At 55.5% G+C, this 23272-nt stretch overlaps 1 protein-coding gene across 2 annotated transcripts; it reads right to left on the bottom strand.

The window, feature by feature from the left end:
* Nucleotides 1–832: 832 nt before the first annotated feature.
* Nucleotides 833–22212, bottom strand: ASIC1 (acid sensing ion channel subunit 1). 2 transcript variants are annotated; one of them, XM_036864744.1, is made up of 11 exons: nt 21850–22212; nt 21075–21270; nt 4532–4682; nt 3769–3896; nt 3322–3472; nt 2888–2944; nt 2249–2402; nt 1774–1865; nt 1498–1577; nt 1305–1409; nt 833–1147 (listed from the first exon to the last, which is right to left on the bottom strand). In XM_036864744.1, the coding sequence occupies exons 1-11, from the start codon at nt 22209–22211 to the stop codon at nt 1043–1045; spliced, it is 1581 nt and encodes a 526-aa protein (XP_036720639.1). In that variant the 5' UTR covers nt 22212; the 3' UTR covers nt 833–1042. The 2 variants fall into 2 exon arrangements, with proteins under 2 accessions (XP_036720639.1, XP_036720638.1); XM_036864743.1 differs by lacking the exons at nt 21075–21270; nt 21850–22212 and adding an exon at nt 7174–7830.
* Between the last annotated feature and the right edge of the window lie 1060 nt (nt 22213–23272).

Below are 23272 nucleotides of genomic sequence, written 5' to 3'. Positions count from 1 at the left end.
GGGAACTTGGAGTGGGAGGGTGGTTCTTAGAGACAAGAGGGGATGAAGTAGAGACAGAGTCAGGGGAAAGTATATACAGAGATATAGCAATATAGAGTCTGTATCATATAGAAATAGAAAATGCAGATGAAGTTGTTGAGAGAAGCAAATGACGTTGCGGGAGAGGACTTGGGAGAGTTCCATAAGAAAATTTATGGATGTGGCCCTCTGCAGGGGCCCCTGGGAGAGGGACCCACTGGTTAGGCACCAGTGCCCCTCTCCCTGAGCTGGAAGCCAACCAGCTGGATGTTTTATGGGATGGCAGAGGAGGGCCGCCTCTTGGGATTTCTCTCCAGCAGCTCTGGGGTGGGGGTGAACTTGTAGGTATCAGGATGTGGCCTACAGCACCAGGGCCACATCTTGTCCCCAGTGCCACTTCTTCAGGGGATTCCCCACCCCTACCTCCCTAGAGACTTCACACTGTGTGAGGTGGTGGGGAGGGAACAGACACGACTCGGGTTCCTGCCTGGAGACTTGGGGTTGGGGGCGGTCACTGGGCTGAGAGGGTCTCTTAAGGCTGGGGAAGCCCCCCCTACTAGCCCTCCCCTTCAAGGTACATTCTCTGGTTTGGGGCCAAATTCCAGACCCCGAGGATCCCCTCCACCCCCCACTGGGAGGGGGCTTTGGTGACTGGTGGCAGCAAAATGTAGGTGGACACTCAGATGACAGACAGCCAGACAGACAGAATTCAGGCTGGGAGCTGTGGGAGGCAGCATGGAGCAGAGAGGGGCAGCCTGAGGTCACTCGCCCCGTTCTCTCTTTTTAGTTTCTGTTTTAGATTAGTTTTGTTAAAAAAAAAAAAAAAAAAAAAAGAATGGGATAGAGGCAGGGAGACGACTCTACGGTCAAGACTCCTTCCTCACCACAGACAAGAGGAAAGGACCGCCCAGGAGTGGGGGGCTGCCTTGGATGGGGGAGTGAGTCTCCAGGGCGGGGCAGCTGGGGGCCCCCTTGCTCTCCTAGCCCTCCCCATCTAGGCCTTTGGTACAGCGGCCTGCGGGGCTCAGCAGGTAAAGTCCTCAAAAGTGCCTCGGGCCGGATGGTGAGGTAGGATGTTGGCAGCATACGTCATCCCGGCAGGATGGCCCCGGAGGCTCTCACACGGGTTCTGGGGGAACGGCACAGGACAGGCACTGGTTATCGGAAGGGCCACAGGTGCCGCTGGGGCATGGGGGAGGCAAAGGAGAAAAGGTGGCAAGGGGGGTGGTCCTGGGGTGGTCGGGGAAGGGATGGGGCGGGAGGGCGCCCCTCTCTCGCTCCCTCACGTGTCTTTTGACGTCATCCAGGCTGAGGGCCACGCCCTTGTCCGCGCTGCTCCGTTTGGCCTCCTTCTGGCACTTCCCTCGTCTGCACAGCTTGTGTTTTATCACCTGGGAGGGAAGAGGGGTGGTGGGCGGGTGGCCGGGCTTGAACCCCGCCCCTCCCGTGGCCGCGTGCAGGCGCCCCGCCCCCACTTACCTCGTAGGCGTAGTCGAAGAGCTCCAGCACAGTCAGGATGCTGGCCCCGATGAACAGACCCATCTGGCCTCCAATGTCACCTGCAGGGGGGCCCACAGGGAGGTCAGTGGGGTCAGGACACAGGGGGAGCGGCAGAGCTCATTGGGACACGGGAAGGCCCCTGGGGCTGGCAGGGGAGAAGGCCTTGTGGGACGGAGGTGAGCAGCCTGCTTCGGGTGGTAGCGTGTCACACCATGCCCACGGCATGGAAGGGGACAGGTGCCATCAGCAGCTCACCCAGGAGTCCTGCGATCTCATAGGCCTTCTTCTGCTCAATGGTCTCATAGTTGAGGACTTCAAAGAAAATGTCCAGCACCAGGATGTTCTCCCTGCAAAGGGGTTGGGAGAGGAGACCTCGGATCAAGTCACATCTCTGTCCCTTACTAGCTGGGTGACCTTCGCAAGTTATCCTCTCTGAATCTCAGTCTCCAATATCTATAAAACAAGATGCTGATGTGGATACCTGCCTTTTAGAGTGAGGATTAAATGTGATGGTGTAATTGAAAAGACGCTCCATGCACCAGCAATTGTGAGGTGATCCCAGTTACAGCAATGAGGATGAAGAGAGGAGGAAAGAGAAAGGGGTGCTTTCCCTGTTTGTTCTGCTTGTTCTCAGACTCTTTGGTTGCCTTCCCCATGTTATCTCAGTTTCCTCCTGTCTGCCAACCCCCATCAGAGCCCGCCCATTACCCTTCACAGTCAGAGCCCTTACCCTATGTACTGCTCAGACTTGTTGAACTTCTTGGCCAGGTACTTGGCTGATGCTTTGCTGGGAATCTTGACCATGGACAGCTCCTTGCCATAGCGAGTCAAGTTGCAGGGCATTTCACACACACAGTACTCCTGGTCCTTCTCCACCAGGAAGTCTGTGCCAGCCAGGTGAGAGGTGCCAGTTGAGTGATGCCCTTCTGCCAGCACCTTCCCGACACGCACATCCTGGCCCTGCCCAAAGGAGGCCTGAGCCCCCTTCTCTTTTTCTGACTTGTCCTTCCCTTCGGCCCTGTGCCCCCCTGTGCTGATCCTCACCCAGACTCTCCATGGATATTTCTTAATCCTATCTCTCATTCTCTCAGGGCCGTCCAGGGTCAACCAGCTGAGGTGCTCATGAGAGGTGGGTGAAGGCCTTCTGGGAGGTGAAGGCCACCCCTCCCAGATGACCCCTGTTCATTTTCCACGGGGGCCTCTAGAGATGCTATTCCTGGCCTTGCGAAAGTCAGACACAGGAGAGTTCAGGTGAAGCCTGATCCAGAAGTTATTTGAAGCTTCTGGGAGCTTGCTCTGAAACCCCTATGCATATGGCTGGCAGCTCCTCGTTCCCTCCCGCAGACTTCCCTGGGACAGGGGCGCTCACCCAGGGCAGGATCTGCACACTCCTTGTACTGCTCTGGAGTGCAGTATGGGGCATCCCCTAGAGAGGAGAAAAGACAGTGGTACAGGATGGAGATTAAAGGGGTCTTGTGACGCTGGTGGTACCAGCGTCACAAGAAGCTGGGAGCTGGGAGAGGGTGGGAGGGTAGGAATAGTCAGCCCCCAGTCTGTCCTGGAAGTGACCTACCCCAAAGTCCATACCCCCTGGACCCTTCTGACCCATCCCCATGGGTCCAGGCAGGAATTGAGGTCGGAGAGGCAAGAGCCATATGGGTATGGGCTGGGGCTGGAACTGGGGTGGAGAGAAGCCAGCTGGCCTTGCTTGCATGTTGGCAGAGGTTAACATGCATGGGGAGCCGGTGAGGGGCAGTGCAGGCTGAGGGGCCCAGGACCGTGTTTGGAACTTTGGGGCCTGACCTGGCATGTGCACCATGCGGCAGTTACAGTTCTCCACCAGGTAGCGGGTCTCACAGTCGATGCGGCAGGCGGTAATGCTGTAGGAGTCGAAGAAATCCAAGTCCATGGTAACAGCTTTGCAGGTGCCCCAGGGCGGGGGCAGGTAGATGAGCTGCTGGGAGAGCCGGGGAGCTGGGGGGTGTGGGGACTTCTCCCCGAGTCACCTTGATGGACTTGTCTGACACGATGCAGAACTCAGGGGTCCTGCCCCCTCTCCCTGTGCAGCCTCTGAGGGTCTCCGAGTTTACGGAGCATCCCATTCATTAGATCATTCATGCTTCTGACTAGTCAGATGGCTACCCAGGCCCTAGCTCCCCCGTCCCTCCCATTATTGGTTGCCCACCACTCCACCTCCATCATGAGCCTCCAGCCACCCACCCTGGGACCGGCCTCCTGTGGCCCTCTCACCCGCTGCTCTTGACAGGCCACAAAGGTCTGGAACCCTGGGGCTACACCAAAGCCCAGCTGGTCGATGAAGGGAGGTTCATCCTGACTGTGGATCTGCACTTTGATGCCCGCTTCGAAGGACGTCTCATCTAGGGGAATGAGAGGGGTGTGTGTTGGGAGGGCTTCTTACTCCCTAACCTCCTTCAGAGCTGGGGGCATCCTACCTCTCCTGAGATAACCACAACATACACTGAGACTGGGGGAGGGTAGTTAGTCCAAGGGCCCCTGGCCCATCCCCAGCCTCCTTCTGGGTTCACCAGCTCCATGCTACCCTGATGACCCCTGAATCCTACATACTTCTTTTCTTACCTGGCTTCAGTTAGGCATCTCGGTGTTTCAAATTATTTCTCACTGTCTCAGAGGCTCTCCATTTCTCCCCCTCCTTTTCTCCCTTCTCCCCCACGTCTCTCTGTCCCAAGGCCCCTGAGACCAGACAGACGGCAGGCAGCCCAAGAAGAGACGGAGTTATTTATAGAGTGAGTGGTGGCCACGGATGGAAAGGGATGGCTGGTTACCTTGGAGAGTAACTGAGCCAGGAAGGGGGAGCCAGGGGAATGTGAGTGTGGCAGTCAGGTAGAGTGGAGGTGGAGATGGCGAGATGCTGGGAGGAAGCGAGGAGAGCCCACGCCCTGCCTCAGGCCCACAGTAGAGCCCAGGAGCCCCCCGACGGAGGCTGAGGCCCGGAACCACAGGGAGGGGGGCCCCCCTGAGAGAGGCAACATACCGGTCTCCCCCCACACGGGCAGGTACTCGTCCTGCTGAATGTCCAGCATGATCTCCAGCCCATTGCCCGTCCCACCCTTCATGGTCTTCAGCCTGGGACGCCCATCTCGGCCAGAGTTGAACGTGTAGCACTTTCCATACCGTGTGAAGACCTGGTGGGGGCAGAGCGGAGAACCTGAGAGTCCTGCCAGTACCCTCTGCCCACCAGGGACTGTCTCCAGACCCTCCAACTGGTGGAGTTTCAACCCTTCAGGAATGACCCCTCCTGAGCAGCCCACTCTCCACTTGTCCTCCTTCTCACCCATTCTGTCCTTCTTTTCCCTGCTGTGTGCCCTGCAAGGCTGATCCCTGTGGGGTGCACTGCCTGTGCTCCTTTGCCACCTGGATGGGCTTCGGGTTGGGTTAGACCAATGGGAGGTATCAGTAAGGGATCAGAGGACAGAAGGAGGGAGAGACAAGGGTATTTATCTGCAAGTGTTCTCGAGGTGGCTTAGACCCTTCGTGACCACAAATCCTGCTAAGAGGGCTCCCTGCATAGCACTGTTGCCTCTTGATGTTCCTTTAGCTTGAACATGACAATTTCCCACTACTTCTAGGTGCCTCAGGCCCCCTCATTTGTTTCCTTAACTCTGCCCACAATTCTATAAACAGTCCCTTTGTTAGTCTTTTCAACTAAACTATTCAAGTGTGAACCTTTTTCCCGCTGGGACCCTAACATACACACCTCCATCATCTGGAGCCCCTCACTGCCTGGTCCCTCCTTGGGACCCTCTCCTCAGGCCCAGGGCCTTCTGAGACTTATCTTCTCTTCTCCTGGATTTCAGCCCGGGCATCTGAAATCCTGCTCTCCCCAAGACCAAGCTATGCTTTATAGTTTCCTCTGCCATTAGTCCCTTATGTCCATCACTGTTCCCTTATCACCAGAACCTGAACATCCAGGACCTGGCATGTTCGTCAATGCTGGTGCAGAACTACGAGGGCTGCAGAAGGGATCTCAGCCCTGGGGGCAGTCCCCTGACTCCATGCCACAGAGCAGCCCTTATTGCAGCCCTGAGTACACAGCCATAGAGAGAAAAGTGAACCTATTCTTTATGGCCCTTTCCCCACAGCTTCCCAGAATGCCTCCAGGTTCCCACAAATGGGGTGAGTGTGCTTCAGCTACTGAGCGATGGTGACAGAGTCCACCAAGCGAGTCATGAGGTGAATACAGACACAGCCCAAAGAAAGAGAGAGACAGAGTGTCAGGCGAGACTGGAACAGGGAGGCGGTAGGGGTTACTAGTCAGTAGAGTCTTTGCCCCCTTCCCCCTTCCTGGAACAACCTCTTCCTTCCCCCTCTGGAAAAGAAAACCGGTGCTATCTGCCATTTTGTGGGTGAAGTCCAGAGAGGAGGTAGAGAGAAAACTCCTAATCCCCCAGCTCCACTACCAGGCTTTGTGGCTTTCAGCCACAGGGTCCAGGCTGGACACGCACCCCTGCCTACCCCCCACCTGGGGATGTGAGGGTCTCCTGGGTGGCTGAGGCCAGCTGGGAGCTGCAGCCTTGAGCTGGCTCGGAGGGCTGTGCTGCTGACCGGTGGACTGTGCTGCCACCTGGTGGTGCTGCCTGAGAAGTGCCTGCTCCAGCCTTAGATCCCAAGAAAGCCAGGTTGACCCCTTCCTCGGTCCATGTTCCTCTACCTCCTGGCCTGTCCGAGGCCCAGTGGCCAAAACCTCCAGGTTCCTGTCTGTCTGTAGTTAGTCCAAGATGCACTGATATGATGACACCCACCTGCCCCTGCACTAGGGAAAAGGTGGGGGACTGGGAGACGGGTGTATGGGAAGGGAAGGCCTGGCATCTGGCACTTGTAGGGGACAGAAGGGGACCTGTTGGGCCAGACGGAACTGGAAGCTGAACTGGGGAAAGGATGGGGTGCCGCTTGGTCCCTCAGCAGGGAAGGCCCTAGACTCTCCTAGTGAGGGCTTCCCCTGGGAAGAGGGTCCCTGGCCACTTAGAGATGGAGGGGGAGTGGGGAGAATTTAGAGGAGGCCTGTTATTCTCCCTCACCACACACACACACACACACACACACACACACACACACACACACACACACACACACACACACTGCAGGAGGAGCACAGGAAGACCACGTGAGGATGCTGCTGACAGGCATGCTGGAGTGGAGGGGGGATATCCCCAGCCCTCTGCCTCCCTTCCACACCCTTCTCTTGCGCCTCCAGAGACCAGGGGGCACCTGCCCCAGCTCCAGTACAGGGGTGATAGTCAACATTGTTAAGGCCAAGCGTAGGCACCCACTGCCAGATCAAAGGTTGACCTCAGCGATAGATTAAGGTGCTGACCCTGCTGGATCTGGGAAAGGGCTGGACATGCTGGAGGATATTCAGGGAGACACCAGGGGCCTCAGGGCAGCAACTAATTACCAACTATGTGTTTCAAGAGTCTAACAGGGAGGGCAGTACTGGCACAGCCCTGGAAATAGAGCCCAGCTGCAGACCCTGGGGCTCCCAGGCAAGCTCTGGCCAGGCCTCTCTCACAGAGGGTGGGTGGTCCAGGTGAGGTGGGGGGGAGACAGGATGGTTACCAGCCCCAGGAGGTGACGGTCAGGGTGAGCCACGGCAGACACTGTTGGGCACCCACTCACCACTGAGAAGTTGTGAGGGCCACAGGGCCCCCCGCAGTAGGAGCAATAGAGCAGCATGTCCTCCAGCTGGTGGCAGGAGCGATTGTAGAAGCGGTGCAGGTTAAAGGGCTCCCCAGAGAAGGCCTCGGGCCCCGGTGGGGCGAGGGGCACCCCGGGGTCATCGCTTTCATCCAGCCCCAGCATGGGGGCCAGGTAGAGCAAGTCGGGGTAGCTGAGCTGGGAGAGCCGCACAGCATTGGTGTTGCAGAGGGTGACCGCCGGGAAGGCCAGCTCCGTCGTGGCCACTTCATCTAGCAGAGTCACATGTGGGTAGCTGAGGTAATAGGCAACTCGATCCCCGACCTGGCACAAGAAGGCACCCAGTGCCAGGATAAAGGCCGCTGCCCACAGGGCCTGCCGTGGCCCTGGACCCCCTTCCACAAAGATGTGGCTGGCTCCATGAAGGGTACAGCTGTTGGCAAAGGCCACCAAGTCCATCGGTAAGTCCCTCTCTCTGGCCCCCTTCCTCTCTGCCTCCTTTTCCTTCTCTTCTCCCTCCTCTTCTGATTCTGAGTTGTCCCGCTGTTGCCGCTGGTGGGGACCCCAAATATCTCCCAAGGGCCCTGGGGCCTCCTCTCCAGAGGAGAATGACACAGAGCAGAAGATCTGAATGGGCATCTTCTCCAGGGGCTCCCTGGCACCAGGAGGTGGGCAGGAGAACAGGGGAGGAGATGTGATCCTAGGCAGGGTCCGGCAGTCCTCTTGCCAGGTCTCTGCTGCCTGGCTGGCCGTCCTCCCTTGCCAGGGCCTCTGTGGCAGTGTGGCTGAGGTGGGGAGGGGCTTAGAGAGGAGAGGAGGACCAGCCTGCCCTGTCAGGGAGGCAGCTGTCTGAGCCGATGAATAATTGATGCCTGTGGGAAAGGGAGGCCGATGGAGAGGAGCGGGGCCGGAGCCCCTTTCCCGTCACCAACTCCAGCAGGACAGACAGGGTCGAGGACAGAGTGGAAACGCTGGAAAAGCCCGGGGGCTCCAGGGGAGTTGGGACCTAGCAGAGTCCTTTGCTCTCACTGCCACGACTTGGGCCAGCAAGGGTCTCTGCCCATCCCCCAAGACACACACCCTCAGGCTCCCTCTCACCCTCCCCACCCCAATTCTGAGTCCGCTGCCCTCATTCCCACCTGGTCCAGTCATTCCTCTGAGTTATCTGAGCCCCACACTCTCTCGGCACCTCTAATTAACCTCTAATTCTTCCCTAATTCCCCCTGACTTGGAATCTCCCCAGATATTTTATAGAGCCCCGCAGTTCTCCCCATACACCCTTACACTGCGGTTCCCCCTAATTATTCCTCCGATTCTCAGTTCCCTTCTGATCACTGGGCTGACCACAATTTACTCTCAGTTACTTCCTGAACCCCTGGTTGCCCCGAACCCCTACTCTCTCCCTGACCTCTGGTTTCCCTCCAGCCATCCCTGACGCCATTGATCCTCCCCTCCCTCCCCTGACGCCCCCCCCAACTCTACTTCAGTCAGCATCCCACCACCACCACACCGAGCTGCACTCCCTTCTGTGGCTTGGGGGGCAGCCCAGGTTCCATTAGCAGAGGTCTCTCACTGACCACAGACTCACTTATGGCCAGTTCCTGGCACTGGGGGGAGGGACCCTGTCTCTTGCAGCTGAAAAGCTTCCTGGCAGATCACCGCTCCCCCTCCCAGCTTGCCCATCCCCCAGCAGTCCAGGAGAGCAGGTGGAGGAATTCTCTTCTGGTGGGTGGAAGAAACTGAGCTCAGAACCGGGACAGGGTCCTGGGTCAAGTGGAGAGTGTTGGGAATAACCTGGGGTACTGCCAAACCCTCAGCCTCGCAGAAACCCCCAGCCCCTCAGTCTCTGAGTCTCCTCTCGCTCCCAGTTGATCAGTCCCTGCCCCCAGGCCCCTGGCCCCTCTGTGTGCTCTGATTACTCAGGGCCACTGGTTGAGGAACTTGAGCCACCAGCCAAGTCTCCAGGGCCTAGAAGGTGACCTGAGGGGAGGAGAGGAGGGGAGGGAGGGAGGGGAAACGTATTAACCCTACCTCCACAGAGCCAGAGGAGGACCAGTGGGGGTCAGACAAGTCTACTTGGGCCTTTCCATTCCTTAACCATCCCACAACCCCAGGCTCCTGCCCCCCTTTCCCTCCCCCCTCCCTGCTCCCACATGTCTTCCCTCCTCCGTTTGCATGCAGAGAGCCTGGAGCGTGTTGGGGATGGCAGGCAGGGTGCCAGGTTCTAGCAGAACTGACTGATGTGGGACCTCTGGCCTCAGCTTTGCCGCTAGGGACACAGAGGCCCGGGAAGAAGAGCAGCCTTTGAGATCTGGTCCCTCTCCATCCTCATGCCATTGCCCTCAGACTGATCTCCCACTTTTACCTAAACAACCGCCTCCCAGCTGGTCTCCCTAACTCCCTGCCTCCCTGCAGTTTCTCCCCACCTTTAGTCCATGCTACGTAATTCCGACCACCCTTCCCCATAACGACCTTCTCTCACTCCCCAGTGCCTCCTGGTAAAATTCAACCCCCGCCACCCCGGACCTACACGGCCTTGGCAAGTCACCCTCCAGCCTCACCTCTCCACCCCTCCATCCCACCTAGTCCAGGGTCCAGCATCCAGCCACCATGTCTTTCTCCCATCCCACAGACACACGAGGCTCATCCACAGTTCCATGCCTTCCCTGGACTCCACCTGGAGAATTTCTACTCATTTTTCAAGACCCTGCTCACAGGTTACCTCCTCCGAGAAGCCTTCCCTGACTCCACAGGGCATAGTTAGTGCCCACTCAGGGAACAGACTGAAGGGTCCAGTTCTGCTCCAGTCCCTTCAAGCATGAGTAGTGATCAGTAGCTCCTTAAGGGCAGGGACTGTGAGAATGAAAGAGCAGGACCCAGGGGCCACGTGGAGAAACAGGAACCAGAGATAAATCACTGCAGAGATGAGGAGAGACCTCCCACCTTCAGCTGTTGTCCTCAGGCTTCTCCTGTATGAATTCGCGGGTTCTTCTTCTATTTCCTGTCCTGTGTGCATTTTCTTCCTGCCTACGGGACCTCAGCTCTTGGAGGGCTTTGCACGTCCCCAGGACGCGTTTCAGAGGTGAGTTCCAGACTTGGGTTGGAGGTGGGCCAGCCTAGGTGGAGGCTTGGGCTGGGAAAGCTGCAGCTGCCCATGCGTCCCCACACCCACTAGAGGGCATCGTTCCCCTCCTGCAGCCTTTCTGGAAGAGGAAGTAGATTGGACTTCCAGAGGGAAGAAACTAAGGCTGGGAAGCTCCCAGTGCTTCATCAGAGAGTAGGGTGTGCACACACGGAGCAGCTTCAGAGGACAGCAAATCTGGTGTGGCTGGACACTTCTTCCCCCACACGAACACAAAGACCTACACTGCACACCTACACAGCACTACACACAGACACACAGCCCTCCTGTGGGCAACAAAGACACACACACACACACACACACACACACACACACACACACACCCCAACTGCTCTTCCTCCCTCCTTCATCCTCTAACATTCTCTCCTCCTCATCTCAATCTAGTAGACAAATCCACATTTTTCACAGTAATGGGGAGGTGAGGAAAGGATCAAGCAGCACACACAGACCCCCGAGCATACGCAGAGGAGAAGTACCCAAGCAGACACGCTCGCAGAACGACACTCAATTTTGAACCCTCTATCCAAAGATGCGACCCCTCTCCACATCACTCCCTACCCGGTAGGTCTCTTAAGCTGTGTGTGGCCACCCAGTGCTTTCTGACTTTCTCCACATCTCTTTCTGAACTCCGGTCACCCCTCACATCTGTGGAATGTCTCCTGCTTTTCAACTGATGCCTCAGGGGATTCGTATACAACCCAGCAAAATAAGCAGGTTTGAGTAATTTCACCCCATTTGAAAAATGAGGAAACTGAGGCACAATGACCTGTTCAAGTCTCGTGGAGAGCAAGTAGTAGGCTTGAGACTGGAAGTAGGTCATCCCTCTCTAAATCCCTTCCTTCTTCTCCATTCTTTCATTTACCCATCAAATATTTCCTGAGTGTCCATGTGCTGAGGACACGTGGAGAACAGATAAGGGACTGGGTCCTTGTGGAGCTTATTATCTAATGGGGGAGAGTTTTTTTAAATCACAAAAATAAATATTTAATTGCAAACTATGATAAGTGCTATGAAAAAAATAATATGGTTCCATGGAGGTGAATGACAGGGGGATCTGAACCAGACTGGAAACTGAGGAAGGTTTCTCTGAGAAAGTGATGTTTGAATTGCAATCTAAAGAATAAGGAGGAGTGATTAGGTAAAGGTCTGTGTGTGTATGTGTTGGGGGGCAGGCGGTGTTCCAGAGAACAGAGTCAGTGCAAAGGCTCCGAGAGGAGAGAGCTGAGAAGAGGAGGATATAGCCGGAGAGCAGGCCCTTAGGGCCTTGGAGGCTGGGTAAGGATTCTGGTCCCATTCCCCATGGAAGGATTTCAAGTGATCAGAGCAGTGTTTTGAAGAGACCACTCTGGAGGAGCCCGAGGGATTCTAGAAGTCCTGTTAGGAAGCCATTGCAGCGGTCTAGGTGAGACATGGAGCAGTGGGGTGGCCTGGAACAGGGGGATGGAGTGGAGATGTTTGGGAGTCAACACTGGCAGACCTGGTAAGGGAGGCGAGGGAGATGGAGTGTCAGGGATGGTTTCTAGTTTGCATAAGTGGGTGAATGGCTCACTAGATCAGGAACACAAGTACAGGACTAGTTTGGGAGCTAAGACGATGAAATTGGTTTGACACATGCTGGTTTCTTAGAGTCTTGGGGAGATCCAAGTGGCGATGTTAAGTGGGAAATTGGCCACTGAACTGATACTAAGAGGAGAGAGCCGGGCTGAGACATGCATTTGGCAGTTGTCGGTGTGTAGATGGTAACTGAAATCACGAGTGAAGATGAGACTACTCAGGAATAGAATACAAAGTTTTTTTAGAAGAGACAGAAAGAAAAATGGCCTGATGTGGCAGTACCCACCCAAGCTAAACAGAATCCTAACCTGTGACTTAACCACAGCTCCTAGTTATATACCCAAGAGAAATGAGTGCATATGGCAACCCAAGACATGAACAGGGGTGTTCATAGTAGATTTATTTATAATAGCCCCGAACTAGTAACAACCCAAATGTCTAGCAAGAGTAGAATGGATAAACAAATTGTGCTCTATTTACATAAGGCAATACTACACAGCATTGAAAAAGAACTAACTACTGCTATATAAAACGAGACTGAATCTCACAGACATAGTCACGAGCAAAAAAAGACAGACACAGACATGTATACACTGCATGGAGGATACATATAGTCTAGGAAGTTCAAGAACGGGTGAAACTTATCTCTACTGACAGAAGCCTGAATGTGGTTAATTCTTGTCGGGTAGTGTTGACTAGGAGAGGGCCCGAAGGAACTTTCCAGGACACTAGAAATGTTTTACAATTTTATACCAATGTAAATACATACCGATGTAATATGTCAAATATTACATCGTAAGATACACCAATGTAAAAATATACTAATGAAAAATTCATCAAGCTGTTCCATTAAATCATAGCCCCACAATTTAAGAGAAGAGGAAAGCTTGGGATTGAGACTTGAGCAGTGCCAACATTTAATGGCCAAGTGGAAGAGAATGAGCTGGCACAGAGGCAGGAGTGGCTAGACAAAGGAGGAAAATCAAGCGAGTACCGTTGTTAGGAAAGAGAATAGTGCAAAACAGAGGTGGTGGTCAACCATTTGGAATGATTTTGAGACATCAAGGATAAAAAATGGTTGTGGGTTTTGGAAATATGGAGGTCACTAGCGGCCTTACCAAGAACGATTTTGGTGGAGTGCTGGGGCCGGGGGAGGAAGGCAGCCCGAGTGGATCAGAGAGTGAGATGGAGATGAGAAAATGGAGACAGTGGAATCTATGCATCAATTTTTTTTTTTTTTTTTTTTTTTTTTTTTTTATATGCATCAATTTTAAGAATTTTGTCTGTGAAAAGAAACAGATACTGTGGGAGCTGGAGGGGGCTGTGGAGTTGAGAGACGTTTGTTTATCGGGTTTTATCTTAACCTAAAGCCTGGTACATAGTAAGTGCTCAATAAATGTTAGCTGTCATTATAGCTATACATTTTTTTAAAATTTATTTATTTTATTTATTTATCTTTGGCTGCGTTGGGTCTTCACTGCTGCGCGTGGGCTTTCTCTAGTTGTGGCGAGTGGGGGCTACTCTTCATTGTGGTGCCCAGGCTTCTCATTGCGGTGGCTTCTCTTGTTGCGGAGCACGGGCTCTAGGTGCACGGGCTTCAGTATTTGTGGTGCTCAGTAGTTGTGGCTCGCGGGCTCTAGAGCGCAGGCTCAGTAGTTGTGGCGCGCGGGCTTAGTTGCTCCATGGCATGTGGGATCTTCCTGAAGCAGGGCTCGAACCCGTGTCCCCCTGTATTGGCAGGCAGGTTCTTTTTTTTTTTTTAGAAGCCCGGTCTTTTCTTCTCAATGTCACGGTAAATCCCTTAAAGCTGACTTGGGCTGATTCTTATCTATGAACTTCCCAGTACCTGGGAATTTACCCAGTAAGATTTCAATAGCTGTGTCTCCTCTGCATGCAGGGAACAAAATCAGGCATTTCCACATGGCCAAGTGCCTCCGTGCAGTCGGTCCAGGCCAGCAGGGCAGGTGGGTTCTTAACTGCTGCGCCACCAGGGAAGTCCCTATAGCTATACATTTTTTTTTTTTTTTTAGCTATACATTTTAAGATGGGAGAATCTTAAGCATGTTTCAGTGTCAATCGGAAGGTTCCACTGGAGAGGGAGAGACCGACTACAAAGGAGGGAGAGGCAGAATCTTTAAGGTAAAATTCCCATAAAGATAGAAGGAGATCAGATGGTAAGAATAGGTTGAGATTTCAGCCTAGAGAAGATGGATGTTCCCCTCTCGGGGAAGGTACCCGGAGGAGCGGGGAGATCTTGTCTGAGGCTTCTATCTTCTCTGTGAAGTGGGAGGTGAGGTCATCTGCTGAGGGTGAGAGGGGGGCTAGGAAGGGTGGTGGTTTGAGAGGCATAGAAAAATTTACAGTAATCACTGGGGAGAGCAGGTTGACGGGAAAACACAGTGGGGTTGCCAGGGCAGCACTGGCATGTTGATCATGAACACAATGTGATTCCAAGCCGTGTGACTTCCTCTGGTAGAGTGTGGCTGAGGAAGCCAGTGGCGGGTCCATCTAAGGCTGGGACTTGGCCAAATGGTGCAATGAAGACGCAGAGGAGTTACAAGATGGTGTACTCAAACTGAGGCTGGGGTTCTTCTCTTTCGCATCCTTTTTTTTTCCCTTCCTGCCTCATCACACCACCTCTTTACAGAGCATGGGCAGCTGGGGAGCCGGGCACCCTCCTCCACCACACATCCCTGCTCCTATGGTCACGCACGAAGAACCCGGGCTTAGAAGATCTGAGGTCACTCTGTCATTTACTGGCTGTGTGGCCTCAGGCAAGTCATGTTAACACCTCTGAGCCTCAGTTTCCTCATCTTTCAAATGAAGATACTAACATCTTCCTGCCTCCCAGAATTAGGAGGATCACAGGAGCTAAAGTAAAGGGAATTTGTAAACTGCAAAGCATGACAGAAAGAGAAGATTAATTTGGCGGGTACGTGCTCTGCATGGGGCCAGAGGTTCGTGGGCACACGAGCTCTCTCCTGCAGACACATGAAGAGAGCTGCGTGTGCCCCTGTGCACATCCATGCCTGTCCACGTCACACCCTAGTCCACGTCAGCATTCTCCCACTCTCAGACATGCACAGGGAGGTGCGCATGTGTGCTTGCACACCTGGGGCACACGTGCAGTGTGTGGTGAGGAAGCCTGAGTTGGCTGCTCTCCATGGTCAAGGCCACTGCAGCAGTCTCTCCCCGAGGGATGTTCCCAGCGGGGCACGAAGAGCCGACACACCAATCAGAGACACTCAGCTACACAGCAGATACTCAGCTACACAGTCCAACCTCCCAGGCCTCCAGGACTGTCAGCCACATCGAGGGGGTGCAGATGAGAGGAGTGGGAAAGGGTTTTCTTTCCAAGAATTCATAGGAGCTCAGAAAAATCACAGCTTGCCCTCCATCTCCCTCAGGAGTGGCCTTGGAGAGCCTGGAGTGAGAGCCTCTGTCCTTAGAGCTTCTTAAGGGAACTTTCCCTCAAGGTGACTACACAGCAGTTTCATGTTCGTTTTAAACTTTTCCACGAGGAAGATGTCTGATGCATGTGTCCAGGAAACGGTACTGCACACCCATCCTACACATGGGCCAGCGGGGGGCTTAGCCAGAGTGTCCCAGGGGCTGAAGGAGGGGCTGCCCCTCGGCAAAGAATAATTTAAAAATCCATTTACAGCCCCCTTTGCTCACAGGAAATTGAGCCTAGAAGCTGAGAAATGGAGCCAGATGAAACTATGCCCAAAATAGAACCCAGGAGTCCCAGACGCGTCCTCCACCCAAACCAGGCTCCCTTCTCCTTCGAGCTGTCTCCTTCCCTGCTTTGCCTCCCAGAATCCCCACGCCAGAGTTCTGACCAGAAGGTTCTCAGACAGAGGGTACAGACATACAGGGTACAGACATAAAGTAAGGGAAGGCTTGTGCCTCGGGAACCTGACCAAAGACCATGACCCTTGCTGGAGAGAACTAGACTGGTCATCAGCTGCGAGAGGCTGGGCTGGGGGTGACACCACACATTCTGTAGAACTGAAGTTTCTTTCTTTCTTTCTTTTAGGCTGCGCCGCATGGCTTGTGGGATCTTAGTTCCCCAACCAGGGATCGAACCCGGGTCCTCGGCAGTGAGACCACAGAGTTCTAACCACTGGACCGCCAGGGAATTCCCAGAACTGGCGTTTCTGAAGAGCTGAGCTGGGCTGGGGAGGTTGGAAGGACCCCACCTAGATGTGGAGGGTCCTCTCATCCCTGGCACGTGATTCTCTGCTCCGAAGCCCTTCGGCTTCCCTTAGTACCACCCTGCACTCTGAGCCGCCTCCGGGGAGTACTGCACGTGGCTCGAAGCTCCCTGCGGGCAGGGACAGGCTCCGCCTGTTCACCGCCGCCCCCTGGTGCCCAGCACGAGACTTGGCACTCCCAAGGGGCTCTGTCGCTGACGGGAAGGAATCAAGCGGAGCTCGACACTCCCAACTCCAGCCCCTCGTGCCTACTATTCAGTCTCCCTCACCATCCCCCAGGAATTGAAACTGCCTTCCACAAAGCTGAAGCATGCTCCCAAGCCACCTCCACCCACAGCGGAAACGTTCAGACCTCTCTGCAGGCCTCCCCTCTGCTTCCTGGATGCACACCGGGTGCAGTGGCGGCCCTACCACGGAGTTCTCCACGGGCTGGGGCAGGAGAAAGCCCAGGGCTTCGAAGCAGTGCTCCTCCCCACCCCTCCACTTCCGGCTCTGCCCCCAGAGCTGCTGACTTACATCAACTCCCTATTACTTTAGCCAACAGCCGGAGATCAATTAACTGAGAGTAGCCTCTTAGCTGACAGCCGTCTGGGAGAGGGGCAGAGTCAGAAATGGCAAGGGATGGGGGCGGAGAGGGCGGGGGTGAGAGAGGAAACTGAGTCACCTGAGGGAGGGGTGTGTGTGTGTGTGTGTGTGTGTGTGTGTGTGTGTGAAAGAGAGAGAGACCCCAATGCAGGGTCCCCTGGATTCTTGCAACTGGCTCAACTCCAGTCTCCTCCTTCCAACCTCAGTCACTTCTGAGGGAGGGAGTGAGGGAGAGAAGGGAAGGGTAAGGCTGGAGGAGGTATCCAAGAACGGCTAGGGCAGGATGCCCCTCTTCCCAAGCTAACCTCTCCACTCCAGCCTCTCCTATCCCTCTGCACTCCCTGCATGCTCCCCCGTCCACACCCCACCACAACCCCACACAAAGACCACCGGGCTTCTGGGTGGGGTGGCCCCCAAACCCTCCTTTCTTCTCTGTGTGTAGCAGTGTGGGCAGCCCTTCCCTTCAGCAGCCCCTCCATCCCCTGCCTAGCTGGAGGGAACAGGCCCAGGGAGTGAGGTCGGGCCCTCCCCAGGGACTCCAGGTCTGAGCTGCTGTGGGGTGGTGTGATGAGGGGTGTCAGTGAAGGGGCAGAGCCGGCCCTGGGGATAAGGAAGCTCCCATTGCTAGTCCTGGCTCTCCCTGGGACCTGCCATCCCCGGCTCTTCTTGCTTTAAGATGACCTCTCCCTCCAGCTTCTGGGTCTCAGGATCACCCCTCTTTTATATCAGCATCTCACCTCCTCCAGGTGCTCCAGAAGAGTCCTGTCCACCTCCAGAACCTTGGGGGGGTCTCTTTGCCCACCTCTCCTCTGGGAGATTGCCCCCACTCCAGGGTCCCCTGGACTCTTGTCCTCCTATCCCTTGTCCCCCAGTTCCACCCTCTCCCGAGAGAATATTATCCCCACTGCATACCCACCCCCAGGATTTCCATTCTCTGCCCTCCCCTTCCATCTCTTCCAGGGTTCAGAAATGAATTCCCACTTCTCTCCCCCAGGCAAAGGCTCTGGGACTCAGCTGGAAGAGGGCAGTGGCATAGGGCAGACCAGGCCACCATCTGCCAGCCCCCTCCCCTTGGTGCTGTTCAGCATTCCAGCCACATCGGAGCTCCCACTGCCAGGGACAGATAAGGTGCAGCTGGAGGCTGGCACCAGCTGCGTCTGTGCTCACCACCCCCCAACACCCCACTCCTACCCAGACTTCGGCGGACAGCTGCACCCCCGGGCCCCCTCCATGGAACCCCTATCCTGCCTTGGCCTGGCTGGCCTTAAAGCGGGGTGGGAGAGTGGAGCCTCAGACCCTGTTGCCCTGGCAACCAAGCACCCCACCGAGAAGGAAAAGAGGAGGGAAGAGGGGGCCTGTGGGTGGGTCTTTGGTAGCTCTTTTGGTAGCTCAGGAGAGAGCTACTGAGGCCTACCCAGTTGGGCTGCTGGGGGGACACTCTTCCCATTGCCCTCTGCCTCTTCAGTCCCAAAGGGTTTCCAAGCCAGTTTCTCCCAGGTTTAGCCCAGGTTCCCCCCACTCTCCCAAGCTGACTCAGCCACAGCTGGGGGATGGACCTGGCCAAACACTTCTTGGACCACGTTCATCCTCTGAGGTTCAGCTGGATTCAGAAGCACATCTGGGGGGAATGCTTGTCGCTGCAGACCCCCACCATGGGAGCTGAGGTGTCTAAGGGACCAGAGGATGCCCTTCCTATGCCCCCTGCACCGTCCTCCAGGAGCAAGATTCCTATTGTTGGATGATGGTCGCACTTGGAACCCACAAAAGAGTCCACATGTGCCTGTGCACACTCTATTTTGCAAACACTTTGAGCTGGACTCGGACCCCCAGTTAAGAACCTCTGCTCTCAAGGTAGCAGAAGATGCCAAGATGATCTCCCCTAAGCTCTGACCTGAGAGAGAGATGTTTTCTGTCAGTGCCTCGTCTGTCCAGGGGCTAGACACACGCCTCGTGTCCTAGCGGAGACCAGCAAGAATGGAGAGGCAGATGTTAACTATGGGACCAGGGAGAGGAGGGAGAAGGTGGAGCATCAGGCAAGGGGTATCTGTGCCCCTTAGGACCAGGGAGCTGGAGGAGAGTGCCAGCGCTCTTCTTCTCCACCAGGGAGATGTCAGACACGGACTCACAATGAGACTCCCATCTGTGTAGGGACATCTCTTATGGGCAGAGTAGAAAGGGGCTGTTGAGATCAACCTGAGAGGGCAGAAGGAAGGTCTGAGGGGTTTGGGTCCAGCTACGTTCAGGGTCAGGTCTTTGACATGGGCTCAGAGACAGCAAAAACCTGGTTCCTGACAACCCAGAACCAAGAAGTGCCAGTGCTGGGCCTGTGGGATCCTAGCCATGTATTTCTCCCCCAGCAAGAGAAAGAACTCACGCTGCTCCAGAACTTTGTGAACCAATCATATCTCCATCTGACTGTGTAGGGTTGTCCCCTCAGACAACATGGACCAATCACATTTCAGGGTCTCCATTTCCATGAACCAAACATATCTTAGCACCACCACTTGGAATCTTTCTGGACGTGAGGGACAGATGGAGCCTCAACTGTATACTTTCTATGAACTCCACTTTGTTCCTTAGCACCTTCCCAGGTCGAGCCAAGCAATTCCCTTCCTCATCCAAACACTACAACTATTCAATCTAATGGGTTTTCTCTATCTTTCTTGATGGTTCCTTCTGCTTGTGTGTGGGGTATGTTGCAGAGGAGGAGGCCTCTGGCTTTCACTTCCACCTTCAACTACAGTTCTACTACCCTTGGGAATATAGTCGGTGAGCCTGGGAGCCCTTTGGTCTTGGGCCCTGGGGAATCCAGCACTCTCCTGTTTTGAGGAAGGAAAAGTGGGAAGGAAATGGTTCTTGCATCATGCTAAGCTCCCTATGAGCTTGGCTCAGCAAGGACTGTGGTCATGTAAACTTTGTCCAGCAGTATTGACAGAGGCCCATGAAACTGGTCTCAGATAAAGGCTTAAAGAGATTGGGAAGTTGTGTGTAACTTCAGCAGGAAGAAACAAGCATGACTATGGTTCCAACCTTTCTACACAAACAAATGCAGTTCATGCTGCCATAATACTAGGGAGGGAGCAAGCAAGTGTGGGAGAAAAGGGGAGGATCTGAGAGTGGAGAACTGGGGGCAGGCATGGACAGAAAAAGACTCCTAGGGGAGCCTGGGTTTTCAAGAGCAATTGTCAGAACTGGAAGTGGACATGATGACTCCAGGGTCAGCAATATTAACGCAAAGAGCACACTGCATTGGGACTGAATGAGACATGAGTTCTAATCCTGAGTCTGTCACTAACCAGCTCTGTGAGCTTGGGCAACTCATTCTACCTCTCTGTCTCAGCTTGTTAAATAGAGATAATATGACTATTCATCCAGGGGATTGAAGGACAGTCTAGAAAGCATTTCGAAGAGTTCCAAGCACCAGCCTCACATTTGGTATACTTTTGCATACATGGCTCCAGGTCCTCTGACCTCTTTCCACAGTCCCTGCCTCTTTCTAACCCCCCAGGAACCTGTATGACTTGCCCATGATCACCTGGCACATGAAATGCCAGTCAGTTCCCCTAACCCTCCCTGGGGCACTGGCTTTGAGGCAGCGCCATCTGTGTGTGGAGGGTATGAGTATCTGTGGGGCATCTCCATTTTAAGAAGCAAAGGGAGTCTCCAGTTCAGCCATGACTGTGTAGCCCAAGTCATCTCTTCTTCCTCAGACCCTGACTCTGTGGGCTGGCAAGGGGGGAACCCAATCAGACAGTATGTGTGTGTGTGTGTGTGTGTGTGTGTGTGTGTGTGTGTGTGTGAAATAGCTGGGGTAGGGGAGGGGTGGCACAGAGAGAATTACCTGTCCAGTTTTTTAAGAGAAAACTTCCCTTACTTCCCATGTTTCATGGTGCTTCTCAGACTTTAACTCAAACTACCTGAGGGTTTTGTTAAACTGCAGGTTCTGATTCAGTAGGTCTGGGAAGTGGGGTGGCAAAGTCCTACATTTCTTTCAAGGTCCCAGATGATGGTTCTCGGACCTCATTTTGAGTAACAAGACTGCAGCTTACCCATCACCACCCCCAGTTCTGACACCTGTGACCCAGAAGGTAAGCTTGATGGGGTCAGGGGCCCTGCCAGGCTGTGTGTGTGTGTGTGTGTGTGTGTGCGCGCGTGTGTGTGCGCGCGCACACTATAGACTCTCTTTCCTGCCATCACGGACACAAGGCTGAAGCCGAGGCCCTCACTAAGAGCAAATGCGTCCCTGAGCTGAACAAAGTACCCGCCTGCCAGAAGCGAACCCTAGGGACACACAACTTCCTCCCCAGAGGCCGCCCGCTCCTAGTCCCCTCCTCCTCTGGGGGCTGGCTGACTCATGCCCCACACCAGTCAGGGGGCTCACTCACCACCTTGAAGTCCTCAGCGCTGCAGACCTCCCCCCGGAAGTGGCAGGAGAGCAGCATGTCTCGAATGTCGTGCCCCGCACGGTCATAGAACTCGCGCATGTTGAAGGGCTTGGGCTTGAAGCTGCGGAAGTTGGCCTTGTCCTGCAGTATCTCCAGCTGCTTTTCATCTGCCATCTGTGTGTCTGGTATCTCGTACCTGGAGCAGGGTGGGGTGTGGTGGGGGTGTGAGCAGTGCACGGATCGGCAGGACCTTCAGTTCCTGCCTCCATCTGGCCTCCGGTGTCCCATGCCCAACCCTGGGGGGAGGGCAGCATCCAGCCCTGGACAGAGGCATGAAAGGAGAGCTGGGCATGTCTAGAGGATCTGCCCCGTGGGGTCTGAGAAGGCAGAGGATCGCAGTGGCTGCCCAGGGGCTGGGCATCTGAGCACATGGGTAAGCATGGGTGGGCAGAGAGATCAGGGCAGGAACTATGGCTTTTATACCATAGTTTCTACCCTTTAAAGATGGTATGTCCGGATCCCCCAAGGGAGGAGAATATCGAGACATAGTGGCGGGAGGGTGGGCAAAGATCACTCCAGGGAGCGTGGCCATGTCTCACAGCTGGGATCAGAGATTGGGTGCCCCTAATTGAGTGCTTGGCAGTACCCCGATCTCTTTGCTGTGAGTGGCAGGTTTGGGGGGCTGGAGGGCAGGGTGGTATGGGCTGTATGGTGGCTTAGAGAGGAAGCACCCTGACAGGGGGTCTGGCAGCCGGGATGGGTGGGAACCTCCCACCTGTTGTTGAGCAGAGCCAGCAGCTCCCCAGCGTGGTACAGGTCGTTCTTGGAGACTTGGCTGAAGCGGAACTCGTTGAGGTTGCACAGCGTGACAGCAGGGAAGGTGAGCTGGGAGGCGGCCACCTCGTCGAGCTTGGTGACGTGGTGGTAGTGGAAGTAGTACTGCACGCGCTCGGTGCACACACACAGCAGCACAGCCAGTGAGCCCAGGAAGCAGAGGGCCCAGAGCGCCCGCTTCAGAGACAGCCGCTCGTAGGAGAAGATGTGGGCCAGGCCGTGCAACGTGGAGCTGCTGGCGAAGGCCTGGATGCTCACCGGCTGGACGCCACCCACCTCCTCCTCCTCAGCCTTCAGTTCCATCCTGGCCGAGGGGATCCTGCGGGAAGGGGGTGGGGGAGTCTGTCATGGTCCTGGGATGAGAGTACACACAGCATCCCTCCAGATGTGTCCATCCCCATCTCCAGAGGTCACTGTCTCTGGTGTGCAAGCCCAGAGGTGGCTGGCTGGGGGACACACTCTCAGAAGAGGGTTCCTCCAAATGCAGGGGTTTGGGAGTCAGCTTAGGCCAAGAGAATGCTCTCCCAGGGAAGACTCCCAGGCCAGGGGAGACCCCAGATGCAGTCACCCGAGGATGAGAGGGAAGTCCCAGTGCTCCCACAGGCAGGCACAGGAGTTTCCTCCAGATGTGGGGTCACTCTGGGACGGGAATGTCCACCCATCCTGGAGATGAAAACTCCCCCAAATGGGATGAACCCGGGGTCAAGAGTTCCCAGTCAAGGGTGTCCCCAGGACTGGGCTTTCGCCCCCATGAGCTAGACCTGGGCCAGAAACCCCCCAGGGATGTGGGGAGGGGCCCACCTGAGTCCTCACCTGCGGGCGTCTCCGGTTCTCCGAACAGCGCAGGCTGTATGTGTGCATGTTTGGGATGGGGGTGGGGTGGGGGCAGAGGGCAACCCGAGGTGGCTGCACAGAGATGGGGGCGCGGTTCCCTCTGACAGCGAGCTGTCCCCGCCCCGGACACCCCCCCCAACCCCGTTCTAGCTTCTCGACGCAGCCAGATCCCCTGCTCGGCCCCCGCCCCCCTCCCCAGCCACTGAGCCGCCCCAGAAGCTGGGGAAAGCTAGAGGGGAGGAAAGTCCCGGCTTCGGGGCGCTGGGGAGTCCCGCAGCCAAAGGCGGGGGGATCGGAGACCCACCTGAGGGGGATTCGGGAACCCGGCAAGCGGCGGCGGGTCCTGGGGCGCGGGGCCGGACGCGGGCTCAGCGGCGAGCCTCGGAGGGGCTCATGACCCGGAGCGGGAGCCGCCGGCCGCCGCGGCACGCCGCGCAGAGCCCTGCAGGGAGCGGCCCGCCCGGCCCGGCTCGGCTCGGCTCCGTACGCCCGCCGCGCGCGCTCCCTCGCTCGCCTCGGCTCGGTCCGCC

Source organism: Balaenoptera musculus, chromosome 10 (assembly GCF_009873245.2).
Source record: "Balaenoptera musculus isolate JJ_BM4_2016_0621 chromosome 10, mBalMus1.pri.v3, whole genome shotgun sequence".
NCBI classification, from domain to species: domain Eukaryota; kingdom Metazoa; phylum Chordata; class Mammalia; order Artiodactyla; family Balaenopteridae; genus Balaenoptera; species Balaenoptera musculus.
The sequence above is the reverse complement of the archived record's forward strand: the minus strand, read 5'-3'. Positions and strand labels throughout refer to the sequence as shown.